At 41.2% G+C, this 12,932-nt stretch overlaps 1 protein-coding gene across 1 annotated transcript in view; it reads left to right on the plus strand.

Moving 5' to 3' along the window:
- The window catches only part of LOC126416102 (glutamic acid-rich protein-like), a 73,977-nt gene that overhangs the window by 19,079 nt on the left and 41,966 nt on the right, over positions 1–12,932 (plus strand). Inside the window, exon 3 of the mRNA XM_050083604.1 lies at positions 2,876–2,926. Coding sequence (XP_049939561.1) covers positions 2,876–2,926 — 51 coding nt within the window. The remainder of the gene's footprint in view (positions 1–2,875; positions 2,927–12,932) is intronic.

Here is a 12,932-nt window from a genome sequence, read left to right on the forward strand (position 1 = left end):
CTGCTAGCACATCAGTGTTACCTACAGAATTAACAAGGACACACACAAGAATCCCAGTGCTGGCAATTATTTATTTTGTGTTCTCGTTTTTGTAGTCTTCATATGTAATACAGTATAAATTTATTAAAGGCTAGATGGAATTATTACAATTCAGAGAGAACGATGTATGTGGTAGAACAGTGGTAGATAGACACCAAGCCTGGTTAAGGTATCAGAGTCATAAAACAGAAGAATCTCACAGATGAGGAAGGACGAAACAGATCATAAAAAATGAAAGATATTGGGCAATTCCGAAAGAAAACCTACTGAAGAAGATGACCAGAAAATGACTGAGTGAAGTTGCGCAATGAGGCCACAAAAGAAGAATAAATCAGATATTTTTGGTGTGCATGCAAATGAGAATTTTGAGCCACCTGGCAGCAATAACACTACTTGGTACATTGCTGTTTGTGAATGTTAAATCGTAAACATGACTTTCCCTATTATGCAAACTTCTTTGTGTAAACCTCAGAGGGCCTGAAAATAATGCATCTGTTTGAATTTGCATTGTAAATTTGGTTTTGCTGGTAGAAAATTTTAACTTGGGAGATAGCTTTACTGCTATGAGCTAGGCTGGTTGTAAACTTTCATTAAAATAACAGTGCCTGTTGTTGTCAACTTACCTTTTAATTAACGTACTTTTCAGATATTGAAGCTTAAGTTTGTTTTGTATATTCCTTTTTTTTTCTCAATATTAATTCTTTGGTGTTTTTTTCTGCTATGTTTCACAGTTGGATTATTCTTTGGAATCCACAGCTTGGTATAATTGACGTGTATTCCACAAGGTGTCACGCCCATTACTTTTGTTGCTCTGGGTGGAGTCAGAGATGGCATCTTACACATCTCTCTCTTCTTGGTATCATCACTTATGAAATAGAAAAAAAACCAAAGAATTACATATTTACGTAAACAGTAAACATTACTTAAGTTTTATGCAGTTTCATTTCTGTGTTCATTTTAGTTAGAGTAAACATGACACTGAAGCGGCCTTATGAAGCATAAAAAAATGAAAATAGAACACTATGATGTGCAGAAGAAAAAGAGCATCATTTATGTGAAACAGGGATGCTTCCTTAAATTACCTATGGGTTGTAGTTACCACTACCGACCCGTAGGATATATTTACTGAACTTCCAAATGGGAACCAACATGGAATAACTGAACTGTTAAGATTAGATTTAGTTTAGATTAGATTTACTTTCATTCCAATTGATTCATAGTGAGGAGGTCCTCCAGGATGTGGAACATGTCAGAACACATATTGAGCGAAGAATCACAATGGCCTGCCCTTCCCCACCTCGTGCTGTTCGTGAATGGCAGCACAGCAGGTCAAATGACCAGACTGACATTCAGTTTTACAGTCGGGGTGCATGGGATAACCAAGAGAGTGCTCCTTCTGTCATATGAAATCACACTCCAGACTACAACTCCAGGTGTAGATTCAACGTATCCAGCACATAGACGGATTGGGTGCAGGTCCTCACCTGGCTTCCTCCTATGCAACACTGGCACTGAGGTGGAACCAGCTTGCATTAGAAAACACAACAGACCCCCACCCTGCCCTCTAGTGAACTCTCACTGGACTGCACAGAAGTTGCAAATAGTGGTGGCTCGGGGTCAGTGGAATGCACACAATAGGATTTCTGGCTTGTAGCTGTTCTCGAAGTAACTGATTTGTAACAGTTCATTGCATCACTGTGATGCCAACTGCTGCTCAAATTGCTGTCACAGATTCACTGCAGTGCCCCAGAGCCCTATGCCATACATGAGTCTTCCCTCTCGCTAGTGCCACTTGGCCGTCTGCAGCCCGGTCTCCTTACGACCGTACATTCTTGTGACCACTGCTGCCAACAACATGTACAGTGGTCACATTCATACCGAGTCTTTGTGCGCTGTCGCAGAAGGAACATCCAGCTTCTCAGAAACCTGTGACATGACCTTGTTAAAATTCCATGAGGTGTTAATAATGGTGTCTTTGCTGCCTTAAAGGCATTCTTGGCTAACATCAATTCACCATGTCCAATCTTAAAGGTAATTATCACTCATGACTGATAAAGCATTAGCCTATTTGCATCCTCATAGTAGTGCTACTAGCGTCTCTCTCATGTGACTGGTGAGAAATTTGAATAGATATAATCTTTCAGATGTAGAAACATGCCTAACAATTTTTGTTTGTCACACAGCTCCTTCTTGGTGTTGCGATTCTTTTTCTGTTTGTGAATTTTTAGACACACGATTCAGAGTTCCGTAGTACCTGGTAGATGCAGGTGTCTTGAGACTTGGTTTTTTGGATCCTTCAGTATTCCTATTGACTTCACTAATCTAACAAAATTTGGCTCAATTTATCCCTGAACTATTGAGAGTATTTTATATTTTGTCTATGTGTGATTCTTTCTCTCACCTTCGGAAATTGTAATTAAGAATTTTTAAATAACAGTATTTGGGATTTGGCACTGTGTCATTCTTTCCAGAATCTTTAGATCCAGTGATTCATCATTCTTGCTGAGGCTTTCCTCTGGAAACTGGCTTCACACTGTGATGCACTGTCAGAATTTCACACATTTAGAAAAAGACACTTCTTACATGTATTGCTGTAAAAGTTCATGATTGACTGGCTGTTCAGTGACAGTACTGTGATTGAAGAATTTTTAACTTTATGGACAGTGCCCACAATAACCTATGTTCTCATAAAATTAAATAAATTTGCACTCAGATGAATGTTTTACAAAATTTTTGCCAGGCCACTGAACACATCATTATTATTATTATTATTATTATTATTATTATTATTATCATTATCATCATCATTATTAGATCATTTTTCTTAATATTTCAGATAAGCAGCGCCAGTTGTATCTTTTGAAACAAATAACTCCCAAATCAGAAGGTAAGAGATACAAAGTAACATTTTTATTTTTTCTCAAAAAAATGTAACCAGACTTGTTTATTGATTATTTGGCTAATCGATAAATTACATAGTCTTTATCTTATTCGAGGGAAATACTGTTACAGTAAAATGCAGTTTTAAGAAATGTGTAGATGTTGGTCACTGTATGTCTGCTGTGCAAGAATGTAATTCTTTTTCAATGGTGTGGGTTATTAAAAGATGCTGCAGAGGTGCGAAAACCAAACTTATGTTTAGAACTGAAGTATATATTTAAGGTTATTTATTTCATGAAATATTGTAAGAAACTTTCAAACAAAGAGTACCATTATTGTTGGTGAATGTGAACGGTGAAAATAAAATTAAAGATAAGAAGAAATTACAAAACATTTTCAAATCGTACGAGTCACAAGTTCTTAAGGTGTGTGTCCACTAGCAAGTAAACTTCTTCAAGTCACTTCCAGAAGCTACTAGAAGCTACTTCTGTAAGTTCTTCGACTTGGACACATCCCCAGCAAACCAACTTCCCAACGTTTCATCAAGTTCCAGAAGGAGCTTCCACAGGTTATTGGGAACTGTATCTTGCACCTTGCAACTTACCAGTTGCTAGAAGTTTTTCTCAAACTTTCAGAACTTCTGTGGATTCAATAGCAGTACAGAAATATCAGTGTTGACAAGGAGAAAGGCATAAAGGTGTGCCATGGAAGTCTTAAAATTTACAACTGGCCATAGTAAGTCAAGGAAGTGTGAAATGGATTTATTGATTACTTTGTTTCACCAGAAGGGCAAGTAGAATACCAGTGCAGATGTATTAAAATTTCACTGAATTTGTAATGTTAGTGTAAAAGTAATAAATACATTTGCAGAAATCAAAGAGTAATTAGAAGACGATCTCTTGGTGCTATAGCTTGCTGCACATTTGTACCCTGTTCTTGAATATTTGATTGTACTATGGACAGAAGACGTTCAGAGCTTGCATAAAACATTCTCAGAAAGTTTTTAATCTGAGTGAAGTTCATTCAGTGGTTCCCAAATCTTCACCCAAACATTTCCTTTTTCTGACTTTGTTTTTCATCACAATTTTTCTTCAGTAATAGTAATAAAGCAGGAATGCTTATCTGTTTCACAACTCAACTGTAGTGCAAACGCTTCTCTGAGTACTTGCAACAAGTGCATGCAGAAGTTACTTGCTAGTGTACACAGACCTTTTATGCCACAGCCTACTGCCTATATTTATAGTAATAACAATAAAAAGAGAGAGAGAGAGAGAGAGAGAGAGAGAGAGAGAAGAAGAAATGAGGGACTGAGTATGAAAGCACCATTGGTACACTGTGAATTCTGAGACAGTATGGACTGTGAGTGGGGCAAAATGTTAATGCTTGGCATTAGGTGCAGATGAAAGTGTCAGCGATACATATAAACAGGGAAACTGAATAAAAAAGGTTTTCCTAGTGTTATTATTTTCAAATAAAAATAATCATGGAATACATTACACATTTTTAATCCGAAATATATTAATAACTGGTTAAATGAGAGGAATCACGAGAAACAAAGCAAATTGCAAAAGATTTCAAGTATTTAAATAATGAGGTTAGATATAAAGCTGTAGGTGCCATTAGCATAGGTATGAATCATTCATGGCCTAACAATGAAACTACAGTGGTTGAAGCAAGATGGTTGCTACAAGTCACAATATTAATTACACAGACCTTTGGCAAAAGGAAATATTTATTGTAGGTTAAACAAGAAAAGGAAGATGAACTGTCTGTTAGACTGGAAGGAAATTACTATTACAAACAAGAGCATTTAGAAAATGAAGCAGAAGCAGAGTTGAGCAGAAAAGGGAAGATAAATGGTACAATAAAGTAAAATAATTAAAAAAATGGGTCTGAGATCAGTGGTTTGTTTTGATTTATTGAAAGAAAAAAAAAAAAAAAAAAAAAAAAAAGGATGGTGACAGAAAGAGAACAAGAGGAGAATAGGAAAAGAACACTGGTTTGTATAAACAGGAAAGAGTAGAGGAAGAAATGGCACTAGGATAGGAAAAACTGAACAAAAAATTACCACTAGTAAAGGTGGAAAAAATGACAGAGAAATGTGATGGTAATGTTATGAAAATGATAGACTGCCACCCACCATAAGCAGTATGCCGACAAGTCACAGTTAGTCACAATAAAAAGACTGCTAAACACTTAAGCTTTTGGCTGAAAGGCCTTCTTCAGAAACAGAAAGCACCCAAACGTGGCCTAGCCTGACCAACAAATTATCCGTTTCTAGTTGCAACCCTTCTGTACACAATGATCTGTACCTTTTCAAATTCTGTCAGTCCTTATCTCTCACCAACCTAGTCCTGCAAAACTATATAAATCAGGTCCAAATATCCTTGCAATACCTCCTCTCCATCCATAAAACTCTCCAGCTCTGCAATTCCTAATTCCCTCATTCCATTTCCCAGATTGAAACTCTTATCCTCCAAGACATAGAGCAGCATGCACAACCCCACCTCAAAAACCTCTCCAACCTGTTCGTCTCCTACTCCCGCCATGGATTACCATTATCAATCACCATAAGAGGAGCCCTCAAACCTCCACTGCATCCCCTTATAGCTGACAAGCCCTGCCTCACAGACCTACTACATTTACCACACCCTCAGAAACTACATCCCACCACCATACCGAATCTAGAACCTAAAAAGACCCAATCTACAGTCATGAATCTGACCTCCAAAAGCCTCTGTCCCACAGAAGTATCAGTGTTTTCCGAAGCCCTTACCTTTCACCCCACTCCCATAGTCAATCACAATGGACTTTTTAAAAGCTCTTCTTTTCTTCTCCCTGTCCTTACAATTGAAACAATTTTTTCCCGCTAACCCAACCAATTGAACCCAATCCAAAATCAATATTGAATCCTGATTCAGTTCACTCCTCTGCACAAACATGATCCATCCCCATTGCCCCCAAACCTTCCTCAGTTAACTTTCTAGAATTTGCTAACCTTGAATCTGGTCTCATCATCATTCCTGAAATCTCTTAACATGTGAACCAGCCTTACATCTGCAGAAAGAACTGCAGTACACCACCTATAAAATTATGCCAACGTGTAATCCTAACTGCCACCTAAGGTTCCATCACTGAAGTTATGAACTGCAGGGATTACCTGGCGGAGGGACCCTGCTGGCCGTCAGATTCATCCATAAACTCAGCCACCCTGGACACCCCATTGTGACCAATTTCTGTGCACTCACTGAGAGAATCTCTCCTCTCATTGATCAGCACCTTCAGCCTATTACCTGTAATCTATCCTATGTAAAAGACACCAACCATTTCTACCACCAACTCTCCACAATACCTGTTCCTTTAGCAGCCAGCACCAAGCTCTTAACTGTTGATGCCACCTCCCTTTACATATTGTTCAATAGTGGCAAGACTTGGATATTAACCCAGGGAATTGCTGGTATTGAACAACACCTTTCCCCATGCCCGACTGACTCCCGATCCTATGACCTCTTTCCTGGTCACCATGACCAGCTATATCCTCCCATACAGTTACTTCTCCTTTGAAGGCATCACCTACAAACGAACCTGGGGTACAGCGGTGGGCACCATCCTGAAACTTTGTCCGAACTGGCCCTGGAAGACCCAATGGTACTGACCGACCGCTGTGTCATCCTCTGCTGATAGGGGTCACTGGATGTGAATATAGAGGGCATGCGCTCAACACACCTCTCTCCCAGCCGTTGTTAGTTTTCGTGACCAGAGCTGCTACTTCTCAATCAAGTACCTCCTCAATTTGTGTCACGAGGGCTGAATGCACCCTGCTTGCCAAAAGCACTCGGAAGACCAGATAGGTCACCCATCAAAGCGCTAGCTAAGCGTGACAGTGCTTAAATTCGGTGTTACCACTGCGGCAAGGCCGTTGACAACATGACGTCATCCTATGCCAACTTATTCATGGGACACCTAGAGGAATTCTTCCTAAACACCAAGAATACCAAACTCTTCACCTGGTTCATGTTGAATGGCAACATCTTCATGGGTTGAACAGAGGGTGAGAACACCCTGTCCACGTTCCTCCTCAACCAAATAAGTCACATTCCGTACTGTTGACCTCCACGTCAAGGATGGCTACATCAGTACCTGTATTCAGACTAGCCCTACCAACCACCAACAATACATCAGTTTCACAGCTGCCACCTATTCCATAGCAAGAAGTCCCTTCCATACAGTCCCTTCCATACAGTATAGCCACTTATGTTCATCGCATCTGTAATGGCAAGCAGTCCCTCTTCAAATGTACCAAGGGTCTCACTGAGGTCTTCACAGGCCGAAATTACCTTCCCGACCTCGTTCAGAAACTGATCTCCTCCGTCCAGCCTCTCCAGTCAGCTACCACCTCACACATACCCATCACCTGGCCATGAAGGAGCACTCCAGTTGTCACTCAGTGCCATCCAGGACTGGAGCAATTGAATCACATTCTTTGCCAGGATTTTGACTACATCTCCTCTTGCCCTGACATGAGGAATATGCTATGTACTATCCTCCCCATCCCTCCCACAGTGGTATTCTGCCATCCACCAAACCTGTGTGGTATCCTTGTTCGTCCTGACTCTACCCCTGCTCCCAAAACCTTGCTTTATAGTCACATCCCTGTAATAGACCTAGATGCAGGAACTGTCCTATACATCTTACCACCACCCGCTACTCAAGTCCTGTCACAGACACCAAAACCAGAGCTATCTGCAAAAGCAGCCATGTGATCTACAAACAGAACTGCAACTACTGCACTGCTTTCTATGTGGGGATGACAAGTAACAAACTGTGTGCCCACATGAATGACTATCACCAAACTGTGACCAAGAGACAGATGGACCACCCAGTTGCTGAACCTGCTGCCCAACACAATGTGCTCGACTTCAGTGACTGCTTCATAGTCTGTGCGATCTGGATCCTTCCTACCAATACGTGCTTTTCATAATTGCGCAGGTGGGAACCCTCTCTACAACATAGCCTTTGTTCCCGTAATCTCCCTGCCCTCAACCTTTGCCAGTCCCTGTCATCCAACTGCCAATCCCGTCCCCACTCCCAAACCAGCAATATGCATGCCTCCTGTTGTGTGAGTGCAACCACTAGGCTTTTCCCTGGCTCTATTTCTCTCCTGTACCTTCTTCCTTTTCTGCTCCCATAGCAGCCCTATCCTGACTCCATCATGTCCCTGCTTACTATCAGAGGCAGCACAACACCTTCTCCCATCGCTATCATCATATCCTTCCCCCTCCCTATCCCACACTGCCTCCTTACCGCCACCACCACCACCACCACCACCACCACCTAACACACATTGCTGCTCAGTGAGATGCATTTGCAGTCTGCAGTTGGGCCACAGTAGCCGGCCAGAGAGAATGGCTGTGTGTGTGTGTGTGTGTGTGTGTGTGTGTCTGGGGGAGGGGGTGGAGGGGGCTGTGCGCATACTTATTCCAAAGGAGGCCTTTTGGCCAAAAGCTTAAATGTTTAGCGGTCTTTTCATTGTGCCTGTGTGCTGTCTCAGTGCTGCCTCTGTGTTGTGAGTAGTAATCTGACCTTTTCATAATATTGTTGTTATTCCATCCTGAACTTTCCTAATAATGGAATATGTTAGAAAGTGACCTCTGTTAACATTCCATACTCTGGTAATGGAGGGATGTGTTGGGCCACAAAAAAGTATTTAAGTTTTGGTTGTCTTGCTGCAGTATGTATAACATGACTAATAAATTGTCAGTAAGGTTACCTTTCTTGGACCATTCATACATAGTAAGAGTTTGATGTTCCTGTAGTTTACAGTACATCATGAGCTTCTCCAGTTTTCAGCCCTGGGTTTGGTCAATTTGGTACATAGGCCATTCCAGCTTTCTCCGTCCTCCCACTGTTTTTCTCTCCCAACTCTGTCTTAGTCTTCTAGTCTTGTATTCACACAACCTTTCACTCCAACAATCCATCTGCCTCTGGGCCTTTCTGTAGGTATCTTGCTCCCATTGTCATTTCATGAGCCTATCTCAGTATCCTGCTTAAGTCAGGTGAGTACAATAGGTGGTATAGCACTTAGCAGCCCCATCAGTCAAACAAATCAGTGACAGCTTGTACTGTACATACTTGAGGCATTGTCCTGCAAAATGATGGTCAGATCCTGCAGAAAGTGTCATCACTTCTGTCTCTAAGCTGGTCGTAGGTTGTGTTTCAGAAATGAACAGCATAGAGAAAGAAGTGGTGACACTTTCTGCAGGATCTGAACATCATTTTACAGGACAGTGTGTGGATGCAAACTGGTACTGATTTGTTTGACTGATGGGGCTCCTAAGTGCTATACCATCTACTGCACTCCCCTGACTTAAGCCCTCGTGAGTTCAACTCGATTTCTAAACTGAAGGAAACACTTCACGGCTTCCGCTTCAGAACTGCTACAAATTCATTGGGCAATAGACCGTGCCGGTCGAACTGTCAACACAACTAGCACTGCTAAGGGTATCCTACGACTTCCACATTGCTGGCAATGGGTAAAACTTTGAAACATGTATCTATTTTGTACGAGCTGTAAATAAATAGTTGCCAGTATTAAAGTTCCAACCCTCGTATTTCCTTTATTTTTCTCATAGTCAGCCTTCTATTTCTATTTTTCTGAAGGTTTTCCTAGATTTAACTTCTTTTCACACTACCATACACTTTCACAATGTCCAGGAACATCATTATTAAATCCTTGCCATATTTGTTTCTCTCTCTTGAAGCTGCCTTATGCTAGAAATTAACACTCTGATAAGAGTTGTTTGTTTTAGCATTTGCTTTGGTGTTCATTATGCTGTTTTTCTAGAAACCTGGGAAATCCGATTTAGGTCCAGCAGCTGGTATTGTAGACTATTTAGCCTTCACAAGTCACATTGTCCGGGATGCACCACATGGAGGCTAGTCGTTATCAGTATTTTATCTTATAATAAGTATGTACTGTACATATATCTTTTATCTCAAAATGTACCAGATGTAATCTGATGCTGTATTACTGATGTGATCTGATGCTCTATTTAAAGCCATATGAAATAAAAAAAATAAAACTAGAAATTAAGCTCCTCTGTCAACCAATATTGTTCCTCTTCCTCCTACTCCTACTATATACCATACTATCTTTTCCAGGATCTTCTCAAATACCTGGGCAGCATCACACATGAAAACAACTCCCCTATAATTGCGACACAGTTTCCTGCAGTCCTTCTTAAAAATAGACACCAAGATTCCCCTTTCTCAGTCTTCAGGTGCCCTTTTCTCTTTCATTGGTGTTCTTATCACTTGATAGAGCCACATCACTCCACTAGTGCCAGCTGCTCTCATAATCTCCACTCTTATACAACACGGTCCAGACACTTTTCTTCGTTTTGTGCCCTTTATCGCTTTGTCTGCTTTTGTCCACAATAGGTCCATCTTGACATTCTTACACCCCCAGGCTCCTCATTTTCCTCTTTTATATTTCCATTGGGCCTTAATAACTCTTCAGAAATATTCTTTCTGCATCTCGTTGACTTCCTATACATTCTCGTTTCTTTTCTTCTGTATTGATCGTGCCAACATTTCCCATTATTATGCCTCCTGACATTTTCCATTATTATGCCCCTCTTCTTAGTTTTACCCTTTCTCTAGAGGACCTTTTTGCTCCCTTTGGTGTCCTCCTCTCTGACTATGATCACCATGTAGGACTTCAGAAGGTATCAACTTGAGATCTACATCCTCACACCTTTCTCTTTCCTTGCTTGTGTCTGCACAGGGTTGCCACAAGTTCTGGAAATCAGGGAATTTCAAACACATAAGTAAAATATCAAGGAAATTTAAAAAAAAAGTGGAAAAATATAATTTTTGTCTGAGCAGATTAAATGATTTGTTTGCTGAGATGTCATTCATTGTCACTGGCTGGGCGCAGCTGGGTACATGAGCTCATGAGCTGCTTCCCTACCCCTTCATTCTTACTGCCTGTCATGTGTGCGTGAGTTGTTTCTGAATAATTGTGTAAAAGTGTTTGTGTTCTCATTTTCTGACAAAGGCTATGGCCAAAAATTTAGTTGTGAGAGTGTCATTGTCATTTCTATGTGCCTGTCTGAAGCTCAGTGATCATCTTTACGGTGAGTTGCTACCTATCCTCATTAGTATTGATTTTGAGAGTATTCACACAAGTTATCTATAGCAGGGATTGATCTTTGTGGTCTTATTTCGTCAACATGGTTCTGTGACATTTAAATAGCTGGTCACACCAGTGGGCTTCCATGATGGACCAAAACCATAGGCCTTTTCTATGGGTATCTCTAATGGATCAGGCCCGCCAATCTGATGCCCATCATTTCCCACTGATGTGCAGGCCCTGTCCGTTGGATCTAGTCTCACTGATCTGCCTGCAAGCCAGATCTGTTCGTGTGTGGCGTAATGCGGCAGATTTTCATGGTTTATCCATGGACTCAGGACTGTGGTGCTCCTTGGCAGGCCAGAGGCCACTGGCAGTGGATTTCAGGAATTGCAACTGTCTCACAGCAAGAACATTGTACAGTGCGGTATTTTATAGACATTTTATTTATTCTAGCAATTTTGGCAATTTGAAAGTAGTTTATATATATATTAGAAAGTATGGATGATAAGATGAAGAAAATTAAGGCAGTCACTGGCAGTTTGGGCACTATGTACACACATATTTCGTGAAAGAAAAACTACATAATTCCTGTAAAATAATAGACATAACACAGTGGGCAATAACTGACTATAACAAACATAGTAGAACCAACATTTTATTGGCAGTCACTTATAGTGTTGGTTTACACAACTCTCTCGTGCCTTATACACTTCTTTCAAGAGGCCTATTTTTTTTCTGAGGTTATTTCTGAAATCAGTGGAGCTATTTTAAATCTATCTTGTGACTTCAATGAAATATGTATTTTTGTCATCAAATGTGTTTAGTTTTATTGACATAAAAGAACATCAGTGGTCTTAATGAAAAAAATATATGTATACCATTTGGCTTGTTTTCTCAATCTAAAAACAGTTCATTGCAAAGATGTTGATGTTAGTACCTAAGATTTTTGCTCACATGTTTAGAAATACAGAAGTCCGTACATTTTTTTTTGTCAACTTATGTCTTTACTTACCCATGAGATCTCAAAATTTATCCCTCCAGGGGGCCAGCAGCTCTTTCGTGCACATGTGTGTGGCGTGAACGGGTGCCTGAGCTATTGCAGCCTTTATTCTTTTCCGGGCTGCTTTCTCTTCCCCTTCCTTTTCCTTCCCTGCCCTTCTTCCTTTTACTTTGCCCCTACCTTTCCTTCTCTTGGCATTCTTCTTCATGTCAGCCTGTCTATCCTCATGACTAAGCTTCGCTTGCAGTTTTGGTTGGTTACTTTTACTCCTCCTTTTTGGTCCCTCTCAGGGGTTTGACTTCCATCTCCAAATTTGAAATCCGTTGTTTGAACCAGGTGGGGAAGAATTCCCTTCCTACCGTCTTTGGCATGGGTTCCACTCCTCCTCCTTCTCTCCCTCACCCTTTTTCCCCCTTCCCCTCCCTCCCCTTCGAAAACCCTTCTGTCTCCATCTCGGTAGCCAGTCCGTGTGGTGGTGCTTTATGTAGCCATCTGGCTGAGCCCCCTGATACCACAGGGCTCACACTGCTGGTACCTGTACTATGAACGCCTTGTGCAAGCATAGAATTGGTTGCCCATCTTTTCGGGGCATCAGAACTCCCGGCAACGACCGTCCTGCCAGACGACCATTGCTGTGGCTGGGTGGCACCTACAAGGTGAGCCCCTGTTTGGAGTGGTTGGTACCAGGGTGGATATTTGGCACATGAAATGTGTTAAACTCTACTGTGGCCACATCTCTTCCGTAACGTATTTCTGTCTCAGTTCCTGTTTCTGCTTTTCCAGCCTTACCCTCCTTGGATACACCCTGGGAGGAGGGCCAGACACATTGGTTTGGGACAAAACTCTTTCCACAATTCCTGGTCTGTACGAGGACCA

Source organism: Schistocerca serialis, chromosome 1 (genome assembly GCF_023864345.2).
Source record: "Schistocerca serialis cubense isolate TAMUIC-IGC-003099 chromosome 1, iqSchSeri2.2, whole genome shotgun sequence".
NCBI classification, from domain to species: domain Eukaryota; kingdom Metazoa; phylum Arthropoda; class Insecta; order Orthoptera; family Acrididae; genus Schistocerca; species Schistocerca serialis.